Source organism: Narcine bancroftii, chromosome 10, assembly GCF_036971445.1.
Source record: "Narcine bancroftii isolate sNarBan1 chromosome 10, sNarBan1.hap1, whole genome shotgun sequence".
In the NCBI taxonomy this organism is placed as follows: domain Eukaryota; kingdom Metazoa; phylum Chordata; class Chondrichthyes; order Torpediniformes; family Narcinidae; genus Narcine; species Narcine bancroftii.
The window spans coordinates 98,367,661-98,389,579 of NC_091478.1; the positions used below are offsets into that span (position 1 = coordinate 98,367,661).

Below are 21,919 nucleotides of genomic sequence, written 5' to 3' on the forward strand. Positions count from 1 at the left end.
AAGACGTGTTTTGGCGCTGATCCTGTTGGCAGTGTTCACTGAGGAAGCTGGTATGCAATTGAAGGCACTGTAAAATGGTAGCGTCCCTGAACAGACACCACAGCATTTATCAATGCCTGTTTGAACATGAAATCTGTGAGTTCCAAGAAGAAAAGCACATGGGTATAAAGTCTGTTTTGCAAATGAAAAATGATGACCATTTTCTTAAGGCAGGATTTCTGTCCAGTAGTGCGAAATCACGAGCTATTTTTAAATGTATTTATCAACACTGTTAAAACGTTAGCAGCTGAAATGATCTGTCACCCCAGTCCCTGTTCATTTTGTGTTGAATGCCCATTGCTTATCTTGACTGTCACACAATGGGTACACCCTAATTCACTAGCCCACTGCAGAGAGATTGGGTGCTACTGAAGGTGTCTTCTTTCATGGTGTCCTCGAGTCATACAACACAGAAACAGACTCTTCAGCCCACTCAGGTCTGTGTCGAAAAACAACCAGCTATTTTACCCGAATCCTATGCCAATCCCATTTTTATTGTCAGAATTGTTGGGGTTCGTAGCTCGCACAGCAGTTAGCACAAAACTATTAGAGAGCCAGTGATGTAGGTTCGAATCCACCACCATTTTTAACGAGGTTGTACATTCTCCCCTGTATGGGATTTTTCTGGGGTGCTCCGATTTCATCCTACTCTCCAAAATATATGGGTATGGTTGGTTAATCGGGTGTAGCTGGGCAGCATGGATTTCAATACCTTCTACCGTCTTGTCGATGTATTTAAATCTATAATAGTCCATCATCACTCAGCTACACATTCAGGGTAGGTTAGAGTGCCAATTAACCCACTAACCTGCAAGTGGGTTGCAGAAGAAACCAACGCAGTCGCAGCAAGAGTGTGCAAACTCAACACAGTCAGATTCAAGGGTCTTCACTGGAAATGGACTGCTGGAGTTGTACCACTCAGTCCTGTCTCCTAACTTTGGTGGTGATAGACTTCTAGTTGCTCCACTTGCAGGAGGGTTACCCTCACTACCCTGCAAAGGGATTCACAGGGATGTTGCTGGGACTGGAGTTACAGTATAAGGAGAGGCTGAATGGACTGGGGCTTGTTTCCCTTGGAAATCAAGAGTGCCTTTTTAGAGGTACATAAAATCATGTGGGGCATGGATCAGTTGAAAGGTCACAGCCATTTTCCCCAAAGGAGGGGAACCAAAAAATGAGTAGCTGTAAGATGAGAGAGGAAACGTTTGAAAAATGCAGGGCAGGGCAAACTTTGCACACAGATGGAGGTGGGTGCATGGAAAGAGCCACCAGGGGAAGCTGCAGAGGTGGGTATACTTATGCCATTTTTAATTTTTTTTAAATTAAGACATAGAGCATGATAACAGGCACTTCCAGCCCACAAACCTCTGCACCCCCCCCCCCCCCCAAAATACAAATACACCAATTAACCTACAATTTGTGTAAGGTTCTAAAGGGTGAGAAGAAACTGGAGTACCTGGACAAAACTCACGCAGAGATAGGAGAATGTACAAACTTCTTACTGATAGCGCCGGAATCAAACTCTGGTTTCTAGCATTGCTCTAACTGCTACACAAACTGCGCCGACTTTTAATTACTTTAAAACAGCATGAGGAATATGGGCCAATGAGACTAGCTCAGGTCGACCTCACTATCAGCATGGTTAAGTTGTGCCTCAGGACTTATTTCAATGCTGTAATGTTCTATGGCTCTAAACATTTACCATTCATCAACAAGAAATAACAAACAATGTCATGGATATGGTTCTTGTTCTGGACAAACAGGCAGCTGCTTTTTTTCCACATTTAAATAGCAACTACACTTCAAAAATTGCTTCATCAACTCTGAAGCTCTGTTGGTTTATATGTGAGATTGTAAGAGGAGCTAGATAAAAGCATCTTATTTCCCCCCCCCCCCCCCCGCCCCCTTTCACTAAATTATCAACAGGTTATTCAAACAGTCAGTGCCACAGATAGTGATGACCCAAAGACTGGACAGTTCTTCTTCTACAGCCTGGCGCCCGAAGTTTCCAGGAACCCCAACTTCACGATCAAGAATAATGCAGGTAAGAATGCTCATTGTAAAGAAGGTCAGGACACCCTGCAGAGCAACCATGGGTCGCATATGTAAAGAAAAGTGTGCTGACATCGGAGAGGGTCAGGAGGAGGATCATAAGAACAATCCCAGGAATGAGAGGAACATTTGATGATGCAGGGCCTGTACTGCTGGAGTTCAAAAGGAGAAGGATCTCATTGTAACCTACTGAATATTGAAAGGGGTGTAGAAAGTACTGATGGAGAAAATGTTTCCAGTAGTGGGAGGGACTTGGACCAGAGGGCACAACCTCAGAATAAACGGACATTCCTTTGGAAGAGAGAAAAGAGAAATTTCTTCAGCTTGGACATAGTGAATCTATGGAATTCATTGTCAAAGATGGCTGTGGATGCCAAGTCAATGGGTAGATGAAAGTGGAAGTTGTTAGGTTCTTGATTCGTGAAGGGGAGCACAGTGGTGTTGACAGGAAAATACTTCGACCATGATTTGAATGGTGGAACCAGCTCGATGGATTGAATGGCCTAATTCTGCTCCCAAGTGTGATGTTTTCTCATTGCTGCCAAACAATCAGGACTGCTTGAGTTTGGCTGACATGCTCTTCCATCTTAATTATAACCCACAATAATTTGCTGAAGCATTATCTGTTATGAAGACAATTTTCACCCTTGCCGATAGCAGCAGTTTACAGATAAGCCAAACCATTTTATGTTGGTTTTATCCCTCCTAATTTGTATGAATGTGTTACTCTGTGAAATGTTTAATTAAGAGGGGTGATGGACAGGGAAGAATAAAAACGGCAGAATCACCTATCTGGCACCTTTTGAACAAAAGTAAAATACATTGAGGGATTTGATTGCTTAATAATAAAACTTGATCATACGAATGAAAAGCTGGAGGAACTCAGCAGACCAAGCAGTATCTGTGGGTAGAAAAGGTCAGTCAACATTTTGGGATGGGGCCCTTTATCGAGACTAAAGTAAAAAGTGGGTGATAATGTGTGTTTAAAGGGGAAAAGAACTGGGGAGGGGTTTCTTTTCTTCACTTTATAAGGTACTGGTAAGAGTACAGGGGAGAGTCTTTGGCTTCTTACTTAAGGAAGGATGTGCTGGCACGAGGATTGCTTCTTCCCTTCTACCATCAGATTCCTGAATAATCAATGAACCAGACACTGCCTTTTTGTGCACTGTTATTTTTAGTTTTTATCGGAATGTTGTAAGATGGTTATAATATGATTCTCTGGACTATGACCCTGCCATAAATCACCGAATTTCATGACTTGTTTATGACAATAAATTCTGATTCTGATTGGAGAGGGTTCAGAAAAGAATGATTCCAGGAATGAAGGTTTAGTATATGAGGAATGTTTGATGGCTCTTGCACCGTACTCCTTGGAGTTCAGAAGAATTGGGAGGGGAGGGGGGGTGGTAACCTCATAGAAATATTTTGAATGTTGAAAGGCCTGCACAGAGTTCATTTGGTAAAGTTGTTTCCCCTGGTAGGGGAGTCAAGGTCAAGAGGGCACATCTTCTGGATTGAAGGGCACCCATTTAAAAGAGAGATGCGGAGGAATTTCTTCAGCCAGAGTGGTGAACCTGTGGAATTTGCAGCTGTGGAGGCGAGGCACTTGCTTGTAATTAAAGCAATGAATGATAGATACCTAAATAGTTAGGGTATCAAGGGTTTCAGGGAGAAGGCCAGGGAGTAGAGCTGAGTGGGAGACTGAATCAGCTCATGATAGAACTCAATGGGCTGAATGGCCTACTTCTGATCTTATGGCCTCTTCTTCTTTACCCCTTAATACTTTATCCGTGATAAATGGCCCCAACCTAAAACTTTGACTGACCCTTCCTCTCCATGGATGCTTGCCCCACCCATTGATCTTCTATTTCAGCATCTACAGTTTAGTGTTTTTCTTCTTCATCTCTTTTGCAGTTCTGATGGAGGGTCTTCGGCCTGAAACATTAACTGTTTCTTGCTCCACAGATGCTGCCTAACCTGCTGAACTTTTCCAGCAATTTTATTTCAAAGTTGGTCTAGATCCATATCTGGAAATTCTTAACTAATCTAGCAGCATCTGAAGAGAGACAAAGAGAGGTCTCATTTTAGAAATTAGAAAGTTAAAAGGCAAAAAGGGCAAATTGGAGGACCTCAGCAAGTCAGGAAGCATTAATGGAGATAAATAGACAGTCGATGTTTTGGACTGAGATCCTTTCTTGATATTTTATTGAAACCCTTTTTCATTGATGGTAAAATATCTTTTAAAAGAACACCATCGTCGATTAGAAGTGTCTCACTTCATTGACACGTCAATATAGAGTCATACAGCATCAAAACAGGTCCTTCAGCCCAATCATATTAAAGATGGCATAGAAATGGCTGAGATTCACCGGCATAGGATCTCAAACCAACCTCCTCTCCCAGTAGAAAAACTCTAAAACTGTAGATGCTAGAATCGCGTGGCCAAAATTTGAGTCAAGGTTTGACCTGCCCATTCCTTTCCATGGATGCCTATCTGACATGCTGAATGCTCCAGCTTCACAGCATTAGAAACAAATGCATTTTTATTCATGGAGGACACCAAATAAATTTCTATGATTATTGACAAGCTGGGGGCCAGAGGGGGCTACCCCTGCTCCATCTTCCCATTCCTCTTTGAGCATTCTCTAAACCCAGGGATCTCATGGGGTTTTCTCTATTCTGGTTAATACTGAAAAATATAAAGAGCTTATTTTCATTCAATCACTGAACATTGTGCAGTCTCAGTCATATGCCATATAACAGATCAATGTGCTTCCCTGTGAACTTCAATGCTTGATTTGCAGTCCATTGCCAGTTTCGTTGGTCTAAAGCAGAGATTTGATAATGGTCTTTTAATGCCACAAATCGGGAGGATAGGGTTGAGGTAGCAGAGCTTTTTCTTCTCCATTGAGATGTTAAGAATGATTACTCTGTATCTCCTCCTGTATAAATGGTTCAGTGGTATGATTCAGAGTTCGCCCCTGTGACCTGACCAACATTGAGCTCTTAATTATAATCACTAATGAAACAGATTACTGAACAAATTTCAAACCCAAGCGCAATGGGATTTTCAGTTAAATTACCAAAAGGTTAATGAAACAACAGATTTTAAGGGAAAAGAAAATCGAGGTAGAAAGATGAGAATTCCAAATGAGCTTCCATAGTGTAAGAACCAGGCAGATGGAATCCAAAAATCAGTTTAAGTTTAACATGGCGGGATAGCTATAATGCTGAAAGAAGCTTCACAGATAAGGAAGGGATGAGGTAAAGATGAAGATGGAAGTCACTGGCCTGGGAGCCAACATTAGGTCCAGACAATGGGTAAATGGTACTTGGCATAAATTGGGTCGGAACAGCACAATTTCAATTCACTGAAGGGAGCTGGAAAATAGAATACCTCCAGGTAAACATTAGAGTGGTTTTCGTCTGTGCAATTTGTATGAGAATTGATTTGGATAGCTCCCAGATTTGGTGTTATCTTTTCATCAGATTAGTTTGTTGAAGAGGACAGCATTTAACCCTAACCCTACACTCATTGTGTTTGAGATTATGGCAATGCACCTTAAGTTTTATATTTAGACATACAGCATGATTACACAACTCCTTTCCATCCAATTGCACCCAATTGATCTCCAAGCCACGTATGTTTTGAAGGGTGGGAGGAACATGGAGCCCTCAGAGGAAACTGACGCAGACAAGGAGAGAATGTTCAAACTCATTAAAGATGGTGCTGGATTCAAACTCAAATTGATGGCATTTCTAACAGCATTGCACTAACTGCTACTTTAAACATGCCTAACTTTCTTGAGCAATTGCAGTCAGTCGAAGATAAAGGCTTTCCCACAATACAATCCTATTAGGTTAGGAGCACCACTAATTAGACTAGTGATTTAAAAAAAAAGATACATTTCCAAGCTTGGACAATGCATGCCTTGGAGGGGATCCTGCAAGGCAATAGTATTCCAGTGAGCTTGTTCTCCTTGGTGGGAAAGCTCTAAGGAATGAGAGGTACTGTTTGAGTATGCACAACAAGGAAATCTGTTGCATGTTGCGTATCAGAGCCATGGAGATTCATGGAATCACACAGCATAGAGCATGTCCTTTGGCCCAACTTGACCATGCTGACCAAGTTGGTTTTCAGGGCTAGTCCCATTTGCTTGCATTTGGTCCATATCCTTCTAAGCCCTTCCTGTCCATAATTCTGCCCAAATGTTTTTTGAACATCAAAATTGTGTCCACTTGTTTGCTCTGACAAATAGGAAACACCCTCTCAGCGAAAAGGATGCTTCTCAGGTTCCTATTAAATCTTTCCACTCTTACCTTAAAACTATGCACTCTTAATTCTGTGATCATCCACTCTGAGGGGGGGGGGTGGTGAGATACCATTTTCAGGGAACCATGCACTTGCTCCCCTTGGCCTTACTGTTCTCCAACACTCTCTATGGCCCTCCCATTCACTGTACATGTCCTGACCTAATTTGACTCACCAAAATGCAGACACCTCACATTTGTCAGTGTTAAATTCCATTTGCCACTCCTTGGGCCAACTTTTCCAACTGATCTGAATCCTGCATCCTTCCTCACTGACCAATTTTGGTGTCCTCCTCAAATTTACTAATCATCTTAAAAATAAATCATCCCGGAGTGGATGATTCTGGAATTATAGCACATTGTTTTAAGGTAAGATTGGAGAGATTTGCCAGGAAATTGCAAGGCAACCTTTTCACTGAGAGGGCATTCCACATTTGTCAGAAGAAACTGTAAAATTGGACACAATTACAATGTTCAAAAAAAATATTGGACAGGAAAGGCTTAGAAGGATAAGGGACAAATGCAGGCAAATGGGACTCACGGTCGGCATGGAAAACTAGGTCCAAAGGACCTGCCTGTGCTCTGTGATTCCATGACCCTCTAAATCTAAGGGATGCCTAAGTGAAATCTTAGCACTGGGAAACCAAGCAGTCCGTCTTCTTTTGATAAATGGCCTCAGCATCATATACATCAAATCAAAGCGTAATTTGGTTAGTGACAGGAGAAGGTTTCCTTTACATAGCCCCGAGATGATTTGCTGATTGTCAAAGGCCATTGCTCCGATGTGTTAACTCTGAATCGGATTGCTAAATTTAGCACTAATTAGCTTGGTAATTCAGTAAGAACTGCTCAAAGGCAAATCACAATCTCTTCACTGAGGACATTTACAGATCACGAACAGTTTCATCTCTGCCCTGCAGTGTGACATGGAAATGAACCGACTGCCAGTAACTGAAAAAATAAAATGCTGCAGATGCTGGAAATCTAAAATTAAAAATAAATTAACGTCTGTAGACTGGTGAGAATACTGAGACGATCAAACTGCCTCTGTGGAGAGAGAAAGAGAGTTAATGTTTTAGGTACAAAATGCTGCTCAGAGCAACACGCCAACCTCTCCCCTCTACTCCATCCCATTGCCAAGGAAAGGTTTATAGAGGGGAGAAGAGACCCATCACACTCTAGACACACTCTTCAAGACCAGTTGGGTTTGTCCAGCATTTCTGTTATTACTACAGACTTTCATGTTTCAGAACAGCATCAATGGGCCAATGGGTCTACTTCTGCTCCTTTATCTTGTGCCCAGATTCTCTTCTCCCTCCTGCCATCAGAAGATTAAAGCGACAGCAACAGGTTTATGGATAGTTTCTTTCCCACTGTCATCAAGCTCCTGAATGAACAACACAATTCTGTTATCCTGCTGCCCTTGTTTGGTCCTAATTGATCTTTCCTTCCATTGTAACTCTATGCTCTTTATAAATCTGAAAGCATGCAAGAGATAACCTGTTAGACTGATCGGAGAAGCACCCTTCTCACTGCTCGAGGTGTAATGTGACAAATAAATTTAAAAACTTAAAACATAGTTCATCAATGCGAAGACCATGGCCAGATCAGCTTTGACGGGTGAGTTAAGATCATAAGAAATAGGAGCAGAAATCCACTCTTCTGCCCAACGAGTCTACCCCACCATTCCATCATGAGTGGATCCATTCTCCCACTCAGCCCCACCCCACAGCCTTCTCCCCATAACCATCAATGTCCTGGCTAATCAAAAAAAAGATTAATCAAGATAAAAATAGATTTCTGAACTACAGAGAGGTCAAGTTGTATGTAAAGTAGGCAGAAAAGTGCAGCTCAGGCCAATAGGATAAGCCATGCTCCAAATGAATGATAGGTGAGGTTTGAGAGGCCTACTCCTGCTCTTATCTTGTAAGATCTCTTACGATCTCCCCCTCTCTCATCCCACATTGGTTTCCTGTTTCTTACTTCTTCAAATATTTATTATTTTTTGTTTTGTTTGGGTGATTTGTAGAGAAATTGAAATACACAATAATCATTTTTCTACAAAAAGATCACATAAACAGAAATATAAAGCATTAGTGATCAAACCAGAGAACACTTCATCACAAAACAGGCCCTTCAGCCCATCTAGTCCATGCCAAATGATTTTTCAGGCATCCCATTGATCTGCACTCGGACCATAGCCCTCAATACCCCTCCCATCCATGCCCCTATGTTCAAAGAGAAGTAAGCCCATTCTCACCCAGAGAATGGTATGACTCTTGAACCTATTGCCTTAAAGGAGAATGAGGCTTGAAACTGGCACCACATTCTAAAAATGCAAGGATGTGTACTTGAAGAGCCATGACCTGCAGGGCTACTGGCCAAGTTCAAGGAGACGGGATTAGGTTTGACAGCTCTTTTTCAGCAAACGTCTTGGTGGCTTCCATCTGCATTGTGAAGTCTTTTGTGATTCTATGAGAACTGGATCTAAAAATATTGCTGTCATAGAGTTTGTTCCCTAAGCAAGATATAACATCAAGCTGAACTGCACTGTGGAAAATTCAATAATAGCACCAAAAAAGAAAGACCAGGAGTTAACTCTCCAGCAATATGAGAGACCTCAAAGGACATAGAACACTACAAAAAGAAAATAAGCCCTGCGACCTATGATTTCAGCACTGAACATGATGGCAAATTAAACTAGGACATTCACAGAGCATTCCCCCCTCCCCCGTTTGCTGGTGTGCCCTCCCTCCCTTATCCTCATATTACCTCCTGCCTATGAGGCAGTGCTCCTCCACCGGCTTCCCTCCTCCTCCCCACCATTTTGTTTGGGCGCCTGCCTCCATTTTGCCCGTACTTTGATGAAGGGCTCAAGCCTGAAACATTGTTTATGTACAATAAAACCCTTGGTGGTCCAGCACCTACGGAGATTGATAGATGCCAGATAAGTGTATTTTCTGGTTGCTTCAGATTGCGTGTTGTGTGATTGGCGAACTAATGGTGAGGCGCGCCAATTTAAAACTTTTGTATTTTTTGCCTGTTCATTTTAAAACTTAAAATTTAAATGTTCTGCAGTGTCTTTGCAGGTTGCTTGAATCCGGATAACATGGGTTGTACTACATTTTTATCTTTGCTATATAAAGTATATTGTTTGACTTGCTGAGTTTCTCCAGCATTGGGTTTTTATTTTAATCATGGTGTCCGCAAACATTTGTGTTTTGCTTTCCTCCTCTAAACTAACTGCTGCTGCTCAATGATGCATAACCGTCTATTCAGGTCTCTCTTTTGAAAACTCTTAAATGGTCCTATTGCATCTATCTGCACCACTGCCCCGGCAGCCTATTCCAGTCAAAATAACTTCGCCCGCACATTTCCTTTCAACTCTCCCCCCATCCCCTAACACCACCTTCATACCGAGTGGAGAAACAAAAAAGTCCTGAATGTCCACTCTCCTATTTTTATGAACTCTGTCATTCTGTATGATTGAGGCTGATCTTTGGTCTCAATCTCATTTCCCCATGTTTTCCCCATGCTCCGAAATTCCTCGTGACTTGAAATCATTCTTTCTTCTGTCATCTCTTTAGTGACCGTGAATTCCGTAGGCCACCACCTCCATCCTAAATGAATTAAGCCCTGAGCTTGCGTCCACTCCTTCCAGACCCCAGCCAAGGAGATCAACTTGAAATACCTTTCATAATTTCGTATCCTTCACTGAGATCCTCTCTCTTTCTTCGAAAATCAAGTGAATGTTAACATCACCAACCTCTTCTCCCCTCTATAAACCAGTAAATGAACTTGATAGATTGCTATATGGATAGCAAAGATTTCGAGGGATATGGACAGAATACAGATAAATGGAACCAGCTCAGCTAGGCAACTGGTTTAGCTTAAATGAGTTGGATCAAAGAGCCTGTTCTCATGCTGTATAAATCTGTTATTCTATAACATTGTGATTCTATCTCTCCAGATGAACTGAATTGATTGTTGTCATGTACAACACAATACAATGAAAGGATTTGTTTTGTTTGTTTTCCAGGCAAGTCAACCCAAACTTAATTGCAGCAAATCGTACAGTGACAAAACTGTTGTGTTACAGTCAGTCAAAGATTGCAGGGTGCTGTGTTAGTCAATCAACAGGTAAAGGATGTCATGTTAGAATGACAAGGTCCGGCATAGAGAGAACAGTACAGTTGAAGTAGGGTGGGGGCTTCATCTGTTACCAAAGAAGAGGTCCATTTAAGAGTCCAAAAGCAGCAAGGAATAAAGAGGTTCATGTTTCCAAGCTCCTTTATCCTGTGCCAGGAGAGTTTGGGTGGGGGGGTGGAGGGTGGGTGGAGAAGATCGTATGACTAGGGTCCTCTAATATATTGACAGCTTTTCAGAGACTGGGAAATGTGGTCAGCAGAGGAGAGTAAATAATGAAAGTCTGCAGACACTGTGATTGAAGTAAAAACACAATGCAGGAGAAACTCAGCAGGTCAAACAGTGTGCATTATATAGCAAAGATACATAATGTTTCGGGCTTGAGCCCTTCAGCAATGTATGAGACAGAGGAGAAAGGCTGGTTTGCATGATGGCCTAACTGTTGTATACGGGCTTGGGCAGAGCAGTATCTGTACCATGCACACACCTTATGGTTAAAACATCCTTTTTTAAGCATGGATGTCAAACTGAATAAAATACTCCACATAGAGTCTCGCCAATATTCTACAAAACTGAAGCCACCAAATTAATTTGTTATATTCTACATGACAAAATATGAAAATGTGTTTTGGAAAAAAAAAGTTAAATTCAACTGGAAATATTCTGTCAAGATTCCCCCTCTGATTTTTGGTTCATTTCCCAAAAGATTGGTTTTTATCAAATACCATAAATAGGCTTGAGAAGATGACTAATTATTGAACAAGTCAACCCAAAAATTATGCATTCAGTAAGTCCCTGCCATCCTGAAAGTCAGAGAATAAATTAAAGAGGATGAAAAGAGATTTTAAATTGAAAGAGAATAGAGATAAACAGATTGGAAACACACAAAAGGGCAGATGAAGGCTGGATTGTGACAATAAATTCAGCACCAGAAATAATAAAGGAAAGTAAAGTCAAAACACTGAGAAAATTAACATTTTCAAAAGGAAGCCTTTAGGAGCTGAAAGAAGTCAGATTGTACAGGAAAATGTAAATTGTGAGTACAGGAGAAAAGCAATTCATGCAGGCAATACATCTCAGTATATGCGGGCTAATTTCAGAAAACCTGCACTGCCATTCAAGAACTGTGGATAGAGGATGCAAAAGCAGAAAAGGAGATTAAATTTAGTGGTATACATAGTAATAGGCCCTTCCACCCAAATCCATCATTTAACCTACAAACCCCGTACATTTTTGGAGGGTGGGAGGAAATTGGGGCACCTGGAGGAGACTCATGTAAACACAGGGAAAGTGGACAAATCTCTTCCAGAATGTACAAATCCCTTGGGAGTTTGGAGCATGGGTGGGCCATTTAACCTTTTGGGCTTACATAGCGTTGAATATGATCATGGTTGACAACCTCACTGCCAGTATAGATTCATAGTATATAGGTGTGGGAGAAGGCCATTCAGTCCTTTGAGCCTCCACTACTATTTAATACAATCATAGTTGATCATTTAACTTCAGTACCCTTTTCCTGCCATTCAGCGCCCACCCCGATTCCTTTAGCCATCGAACACCCTTCTCAATATATCAAAGGAACAGTCCTCAACAACTTTCTGTGGGAGGAAGTTCCATATGTTCCCAACGCTCTGAGTGAAGAGGATTCGCCTCATCTCAATCCCAAATGGCTCCACCCTCCCCCCCCCCCCCCCCCCCACTTCCTCATCTCCTTAGACTGTGGCCCCATGTTCTGAGCTTCCCTCACATCTGGAACATTTTTCCTGCCTCTAACCCGTCCGGTCCTGTCAGAATTCTGTCTGCCTCGATGAAATAGTGACTCCTGGCTCAAGACTCAGTTACATGGGGAAACATCCTATTCTTGTCCCATTGTGCATCCCTGCTGAAACATTGTACATTTCAATCATAGGTCCTCTTGGACTTCTGTGCCTTAGTGAATAGAGGCCTCGTCAGCCCAAGACTCCTCATATGATCAATTCAACCATCTCAGGAGTCAGTCTAGTGAACATTTGTTGCTTGTCATCATTTGCAAGTGCTTTTATTTTTCCGTCTTAAGTGAGGAGATCAAAGGTGCATACAATTCTCCATCTGTGGTCTCAGTGTCACCAAGACACTGTGCAGTTTATGCAAGACATCATTGCTCCTGTGCTCAAAACCTCTTGGAATAAAGGCCAACATTAACATTTGCTCATACCACCTCAACTTTTTGGTTACTGATGTGCAAGGGAAGCTAGGTCCCCTTGATTCTTGACATTTCACATTCCCACTTTTAAATCCTACTGAAGAGACTACCATCACATTGGTCTGAACAACATCAAAGTTAAAACGTTCAGATTTATTGTCAGAGTACGTACATGACATCGCATACAACCCTGAGATTTTTTTCCCTGCAGGTGAGGCAGAATCAAATTCTTGGATGGATGGATGTAAATGTACTTGTTGAATCTACCCTAGGTTTTGTATTGAAGCTTCACATTCAGATACATTTTATTGTCAGAACAATAAAAATGGATGAACTATTTCACAAACTGAAACAATTACCACACATCATGATTATACATGATGGTTATTAGTGTTACCTTCCAAAGCTTAACATTTTTACGAGGATACTTACTAGTAAGACAATGCGCTTTACATCTTTATTTCCATTTATGAATAAATCACTCCCTCCCAATGTTTTCACAGGAGGAAGTACTAAATCATTGCTATTTTAAGAACACAGGGATGGATTACCAATTTACAAGAGTGTGAGCAAGGCAGTATCTTGATCATTCAAGTTCAAATTTATTGACACATGCATGAAGAAGCAGTGATGACCAATAGACATCCCATACGAGGTACAAGACACAGTACAAAAGTTTTTGGCGTTCACTCAGGAGTTTGATAATGGCTGGAAAGGATCTACCCTGGTATCTGGTGGTATGTAATCTCATGCTCATGAATGCTCTTCCTGATGGGAGGTGGGGCATGAGAGTGTGGTGAGGGTGCGGCAAATGTCTTTTAATGTGTTGGCTGCTTTTTCAGGGCAGTGGAGGTTATAGCTAAAGTTGGTGGAAGGGAGGAGGGGTGTGTGTGTGTGTGTCCCATTATCGTACAGTTTCTTGCACTTTTGGGCAGAGCAGATCCTGGACCATGCAATGATGCATCCTTTCAATGTAGAAGTTAAGGGATACAGTAGACATGCTGAATTTCTTCAAGCTTCTTGGCCACTTTCTTGGCTATTGCATCGATGTAGGTGGACCAGGATAGGTCACTGGAGGTACTTAAAGCCACCTACTATATAGCATTTTCCAAAATAAATCTTTTGCCTGATCTGTCAGTCATAGAATCCAAGGAAACAAGGGTTTTCCTTGACAATTTCAGATCAGGCCAAATCCCAGGTTGAATCCAGATTTAGATTTGATTGACCTTTCTGAAATTGCTCATCAAACTCAGTCCTTGTCTTTCAGGGATGTGATGTTCTTAAGTTTAAAGTTCAGCCTATGAAGACCAAGGGTGAACACTGGGCAGAAATGTATGGGCATTGAGGGAGTTTGGCTTTCTCATAGGAATCCCTTTCACCAATGTTTTACATCCCTTCAAACTGACTGAAGATTTTGTTATCTGAATGTCAATACAATTGTGCCCTGGCCCATATTTATTCCTCAACTTATGTAACATAAACCACTGTGTGGTAGGAAACACACTCTGTGGTAGAAACAGAGCATTGTGTGCAATCTGAAATGTATGACACTACTGGAGTCAGGAAACAACATACAGCGTACTGACTGAGTCTTATCACCACACAATGGAAGTATGTAACTGGATGGTCTCCTTATCTCTAACAGTCGTGACCATACTGCAGAAAGTACATCATTCGCTGCAGAGAAACGAGGTAGTGAAAGGCAATATAGAAATGCAAGCTCCTAATAATGAAATCAGCGAAGGGGTTAGGTGCTGACAGCAACTCTGCCTTCAACAGTGTAACAGATGGGCAGGAAAGAGCGACAAGATGCTGTTAAAAATAAAAGATAAGAATCAGATGTTGTAACCTACCAGTGCAGAACGCAAGTGTTCTGTGTATGTTATCCCTAACCTTCAATTGTGTTTTCCGCTTGTATTCCCCATCTACCCATCTGTCTTCATGTTAAAGACCCAGGTGCTGCTTCTATCCTTCTCATCTCTCCATATTAAATAACCACCAGATAACTCTGTCTGTGATGGTGTATATTTCTGGCACTATTCAAATAGGTACATGGCAGTGAATTGTCACAATAAATTACTTCTTGTTTTAGAAAAAAAAAATCTACCTGCTGTATTGTGAGAATACAATTCTAGTTTTGTCAAATGCATTTAGCTTTTCATTATACCACCAGGTAGGAAATGAGAATGGCAGACAAAGGCTGACCTTAGCATCAAGGGGAAACACAACCATTGTGTTGTTAGCAAATGAAAGGGAATTCATCAAAACCACTCATCTGCATTTTGCTCATTAGATGTTATTGCTTTGGAATTTTATCAGTGGTTAATCCTCCTCTCCTGGTCTTTAGTCCAGGATTCCACCTAATGCAACTGTTTCCATGTTGCTGGAGTCACAGAGGGGAGACTTCAGACCCTCATCTATCTGGCCCAAGCACATGAACCCAGTTCGCTGGTGTGAAATTAAGTAGCCATCAAGATCCAAGAAGAAGATCCAGATGTCCTTTCTAACTGGAGTCCAAGGTTCACACAGCAGTAAACAACAACATCCACAGAGAGAAATAGTTAGTCAACATTTCGGGTTGGGACACCGTCAAGACTAGAGGGGAGATAGCAAGCATAATAAAGAGGGCTAATGAGGAGCCAAGAGAATACAGGACAAACAAACACGAGGAGGTGGGTTCTAGGTTAACCAGGATGCATAAAGCACAGTAACAGACCTTTTGGCTCAATATATCTATCTCTGCCATCAAAAAAAATCTGACCTAATCTCATTTACCAGAATTTTGCTTACAGTCCAGAACCTGGACTTTTTTTTCCAAACAGCTTTCAGGCTCTTGAACCTCCGAACACTGCCCTAATTACAAGCAACTCTGGCAGCGCAAAAAGACCCATCTGCAGTATTGAAACAGCACTTTTGTTTTCTTTGATCAGAAAGAAAGTTGGACGGAGTGTTGGAACATGGAGCTTAATTCTGACAAGTCCAAGATGATGCAAATAGCGGGAAGGCATTTTACCGTAAATGTTGGGGTACATGGAGGAACATTGAACCCAGAGCTCCATGATTATTTACCACAAATGGGTAAACACAGTCCATTAGGGAAGCTGAAGAAGGTACAGGTCATGGCACAGATTGTAAGACTTGGGACATTAAGTTCCAATTTTATCAAACACTGGTCAGGCTGCACTTGGGTATTGTCTATAGCTCAGGTCGTCACGCAATTGAAGCAGTGTGCTTGCACTGGAAAAGTTAAGATTCACCAGGATGTGTGCAAAAGGGAGAATTTTTTTTTTTTTAATTTTTATTTTTCACACCATAAATCACATTAGCCATGATATACACTTTTTGTTTTTCACACATTTACAGTGACTTTTTCTCCCCCCCCACTCCCTCCTTCCAAGCCACCCCCCCCCCCACCCCCTCTCATCCATTTTAGGTATACAATCTAGGTTGCATTAATTCAGTCAGACAATGTTGTCATTCAACAAAAATACACCAGAAATTCTACAGAGTCCATTCTTTTCTTTCCTTCTCCTTCCATCAACTTAGGTAATGTTTGTCCCCGGTAGGTTTTTGCTATTGTATTTAATGTAAGGCTCCCATACTTGTTCGAATATTTCAATATTATTTCTTAAACTATATGTTATTTTTTCTAATGGAATACATTTATTCATTTCTATATACCATTGTTGTATTTTCAAATTATCTTCCAATTTCCAGGTTGACATAATATATTTTTTTGCTACGGTTAGGGCTATCTTAACAAATCTTTTTTGTGCATCCTCCAAATCAATTCCAAATTCTTCGTTTTTTATGTTACTTAGGAGAAAGATCTCTGGATTCTTTGGTATATTGTTTTCTGTTATTTTATTTAATATCTGATTGAGATCATCCCAAAATTTTTCTACTCTCTCACATGTCCAGATTGCATGAATTGTTGTTCCCATTTCTTTTTTACATCGAAAACATCTATCCGATACTGTTGGGTCCCATTTATTTAACTTTTGCAGTGTAATGTATAGTCTGTGTAACCAATTATATTGTATCATACGTAGCCTCGTATTTATTGTATTTCTCATCGTTCCAGAACATAATTTCTCCCATGTTTCCTTTTTTATCTTTATATTTAAATCTTGTTCCCATTTTTGTTTAGTTTTACCATTTGTTTCCTCATTCTCCTTTTCTTGCAGTTTAATATACATATTTGTTATAAATCTTTTGATTAACATTGTATCTGTAATCACATATTCAAGGTTACTTCCCTCTGGTAAACTCAAATTGCTTCCTAATTTATCCTTCAAGTAGGATCTCAGTTGGTAATATGCCAGCGCTGTATCTCCAGTGGGAGAGAGATTGGATATGATAGGATTGTTAACACTGGAATGATGGAAGCTGAGGGTGATCTGAGAAGACATAGAAACCAGTGAGAAGCCCTCATAGGGAAGTAGTCCAAACCTTTTCCAATGCAGGGATATCAGATGGAAGGTGAGAGGAAGTTGTTTTCAAGGAGTATTTTTCTTTCATGGAGTGGGGCTGATGCCTGAAACTCTGCCAGAGGATATAATGTTGATGACAAGGAGTTTATTAACTGTTAGAGAAACTCAGCAGGTCCTGCAGCGTACATAAGAACCAAAGATGTATAACCAATGTTTCAGGGTTGAGCACTCAGGTGACTGAATAAAATGATTGGGGGAGGAGGGAAGAAGGGCCGGGGAAGAAGAATAGGCCAACAGGCAAGAAATCATAAGTAAAACACAATGGTGGAGAAACTCAGCAGGTCAAACAGTGTGTCCTTTATATAGCAAAGATAAAAAAAGTACATAACCGATGTTTCGGGCTTGAGCCCTTCATCAAGGTATGGAAAAATGTCAGCAGGTGTCCGAATAAAAGGGTAAAGGGGAGGTGTGGTTGCAAAAGCAGGAGGTAATAGGTGGAGGAGGAAGGGAGGGGTCAGCAGCAAACAAGGGGAGGTGGGATGGCGAGGTGAATAGAAAGGGAAGGGGTGGAGAGATGATAGGGAGAAGCAAATGGGGGGGAGAGAAGATTAGCAGAAAGGCAAGAGGTCATAGGTGGATAGGGGTGGGAGAGCAGAAGAGTAAAAAGCTATGAAGTGATAGAGGGAGGGGATAGCTCTTTGAATGAAGAGGGAAGAGGCAGGAACTAGAGGAAAGAAGATAGAGTGATTGGGAAAAATATAGACTGGAATTGAGAGAAAGGAATGGAATCCTTATAGGGTTCAGGGTGTGACAAGGTGCAAGCAAAGTGTTGGTGGGCTTGTAGAAGATATTTAACAAGATTTTTCAGAATCATCAAGAAAAAGGAGAGTATTGCTAGAAATGGACCAAGTGAATTTGAGGTCAGAGTGGAAGTTGGTGTCAAAGTCGATAAAGCGCAGACAATCCTTTTGTGGTGTCAAAGCAGTTCATGATCAGTGTTACAAAGGGAGGTTCAAGACACAATTATTACATTTAAGAGGCATTTTCACAGATGTACTAATACGTAAAGCTAAGAATGATACGATCCTAATTAGGGCATGTGGTGGAAAGGTCAGCATGGATATATTGGGCTAGAGGGCCTATTTCTGCACAGCACAACTCTTTACCATCAATGTTTAATGGCCCAAAGAGTGGGAAAGTGCCAGTATGAGGAGAACCAGATATGTGAATCAGGCAGAGCCAAGCATAAGCAGACTGGAAGGCAGGTTGAGAGAGCAGTAGACAAAATTTGATGCATGAACAAATTACAAGTAACATACTACATTCAGTGCTGCGTGCCTCATCATAGGAAGGTTATTGTTTGTTGAGAGAGGGTGCAGAATGTTGCCTGGATTGGGGAACATGTCACGTGAAGCAAGGTTGACAGAGCTACGACTTTTCTCTTTGGAGTGACAAAGGATGAGAGGTGACTTAATAGAGGAGCATAAGATTATGAGGGGCTCAGATAGGGGGGACAACCAGTGCCTTTTTCCAAGAGCAACAATGACAAATATCAGAAGACATTTAGGGGAATGTTTAGGGGAGATAAGTTTTATTTTACTCAGGGAGTGGTGGATGCCTGGAATGCTTTACCAGAAGGCTGATACAATAGGGGCATTCAAAAGAATCTTAGATAGGCACATGGATGCAATAAAAAATAAAAGGTTATGTGTGTAATATGAGGAAAAATTCAATTGTGAATTATGTTTAAACAGTTTGGCACAACGTCATGGCTGAAGGGCTTATACTGTGCTGTAATGTTCCGCGTTCTTTGCAATGAAAAGGAAGAGTGAAATGGGTCTCAGTCACATGAACTCCGTCTCTTCCCACCTTTCTATTCAGGCACCTGCCTGTTTGTCCACATTCCCGACGAAGGACCCAAGACCAAATCATTGGGCACCCTCTATTTCCCTCAGCTGCTGAGTGGCCTGCTGAGTTTCACCAACATTTTTGTGATTAGCATTCTTTTAAAGTTTTTTTTAATTGCTGGAAACTCATCGTCCCTGGCAGTGTCTTCTTCTTTGTCCATCCTTAATTGCTCCAAATAAAATCAGGTAACCTGACTTCCTGTGGTATTAAAGTAAGGAGGTGCTAGCATTGGAGAGGGTCCGGAGGAGGTTCACCAGAATAATCCTAGGAATGGAAAGGTTATGCTCTGAGGAGCCTTTGAAGGCTCTGGGACTGTACTTTCTAGCTTTTCAAAGAATGAGGGGTGCTATTATTGAAACCTATCAAATATTGAAATAGCTGGATAGGTGGATGTAGAGAGGATGTTTCCAATGGCGGGTGAGTCTGGGTCCAGAGGAAACATTCCCTGAGAACAGAGATGAGGAGGAATTTCTTCACCCAGAGGGTGGTGAATCTATGGAATTTGTGGTCGCATACTGCTGTGGAGGCCAAGTCACTGGGTATATTTAAGACAGAGGTGGATAATTCTTGATTAGAAAGGGAATCAAGAGTTACAGGGAGAAGGCATGAGAATGGATTTGATAAAAGGTAATAAATCCTCTCTTATACTCTCATGATTCACACAGATGAGCACCTAAGTTCAAGATCAAAACTGTGTCCTCTGATCTGTGGGGCAGTAGCTTTAATTGGTGCCCCATTTCGCCACTCAGTGTGCCAGCAATTCGTGACATCCCCATAGCTTTGCTGCTGTTATTGTCCTTGCTGGGTGTGGCATGCTTGAGAGCAGAAAGCTGCAGAATTGGGTAGATTAGTAACTGCAGGGCATTGGAAAAAATCTGATAATGTGCCTTCTCCTACAGAGACTGTGAATGAGGCATGGATCGACTGCTTGTGCCAGTTTCCATCCATCCACATGGTCTGACTGGCCACGTAGAATGGCTGGAAACTGGTGGGAATGAATCTGGTCGACTTTAAATGCTAGCAAACCAAGTTTGATATTGTCATAATTACTCTTGTTGCTTTCCTTTCACCAGGTGCATCGCCTGGAAAGCAGTGATGTTCACCATATCTCAGAACAGGTGTGGCTAAAGTAAACTGGACTAATGTACTCACCGCAACTACTGTGTGCTGGAGGCAGAGAGAATCGGTGTTTATGATCATGTATGGGGCACCCATTAGAAGGGCTGCATTGTCCGAGAGGTTGCTCATCTTGTTGAGAGCAGTTGGTTTACTTGGAATCCCTTTGCTGGGCAAACAAAGCATCAGTGAGGGTGTCAAAGGTTATGAAGAGGAGGCAGGAAAATAGAATCGAGAGGAAATATGCAATGATGCACCGTCAATAACCACAAAAGACTGAAGTTGTGAAACTGACAGGCTTTTATTAACTATAGACTGGAGCAGCCGACAACCTCATTGGCTGATCAAGGCAGAATGGAATGGGGAGCATGCAAAGGGTTTGGGTAGGATCGGTCTCAGGAGGCAGGTCCAATCATAGTGTACCAGTGGTTTACCACATATATCAACCATAATTTGAATGGTGAAGTAGACTTGATCGGCTGAATAGCCATAATTCTGCTTGTATGTCCTTATGATTTTTGTGTATCTTTTGCACATGAATCTTTAGTGGCATTCATTTGTGCAAGAGTTTGATCATCTCCACGCTTGTACCTTGAGAATAGTGGAACTTTGCTGTGTCAAAGTTGTGTCCCTGTCTGCAGGAGACCTTATCTCTGACCTGCTCTTGTAGCCACTGAGTCTATGTCGCTGGTACAGCTGAATTTTTGGCTAATGCTGGCCTCCAGGATCTTGAAGGTAGCAACTTGTAATCCACTGATATAATTCAGTTCCACTGACAATAATTCCAGAAATGGAGTTTAGGGCTGAGATGCAACTTCTATTTAGATGTGACGGAATTCATTTGTTTAAATTTTTGATCATTTTGAGTGATAAGAATGGTATTAACTTTTAGACATTCTTGATGATTTTTATCGATTTGAATTTTCAAGCTATACTTTTGAGGATGGACAATTTATCAATAATGGGATACTATTAAAAGCTTTGTCTAATCACCTGCCAACATATAACTAAACCAAATTTGCATAAATCAATAAATGTAAATCATACTGATTATACATCAGTGTTCATTTTATTTGGATGTTTTTAGAAGTAACCATTGAAAAATAAATATGACCTTCTCATATTGTTCACTTTTGAAACATTTAGTGAAATCTGCCTAATTGAATATTTGTCACTCATCTATACGTGCAAGGTGAAATTAAATTCTTTCTCCCTTTATCAATAAAAATCTTATATTATTATGCTAAACTAAAGTGAGATTGCGTTCTTGTCTCTCGTAAAACAGAGGACAAGAACAGGAGAAATGTACAGATCATGAGATATGGAACAGAATTAGGCCATTTAACCCTTCAAGTCTGCTCCTCCAATCAAATCAAGGCTGATGTATTTTTCCTCCCAGCTCCATTCTCCTGCCTTCTCCCTATAACCTTCAACTCCCTGACTAATCAAGAATGGGTCAACCTCTGCTTTGAATATACCCAATGACTTGGCCTCCACAGATTCATCAGCCTCTAAATGCAGAAATTTCTCCTAATCTCTAAAGGAATGTCCTTTAATTCTGAGGCAGTGCTTTCTGGTCTTTTACTCACCCACTACTGAAAATACCTTCTCCATGTCCACTGAAGGACATTGACATTAAATAATGTCCCGCGATTCGGTCGTTTACCTGTCCCTGTGCTTATTGTTCTCTCAACCCTCTTTCTACCAGGGTTTATCCCACTCTCCCCTTTCC

At 41.3% G+C, this 21,919-nt stretch overlaps 1 protein-coding gene across 1 annotated transcript in view; it reads left to right on the forward strand.

Moving 5' to 3' along the window:
* The window catches only part of LOC138745028 (cadherin-8-like), a 190,918-nt gene that overhangs the window by 153,551 nt on the left and 15,448 nt on the right, over positions 1-21,919 (forward strand). The window contains exon 9 of the mRNA XM_069902069.1: positions 1,966-2,083. Coding sequence (XP_069758170.1) covers positions 1,966-2,083 — 118 coding nt within the window. The remainder of the gene's footprint in view (positions 1-1,965; positions 2,084-21,919) is intronic.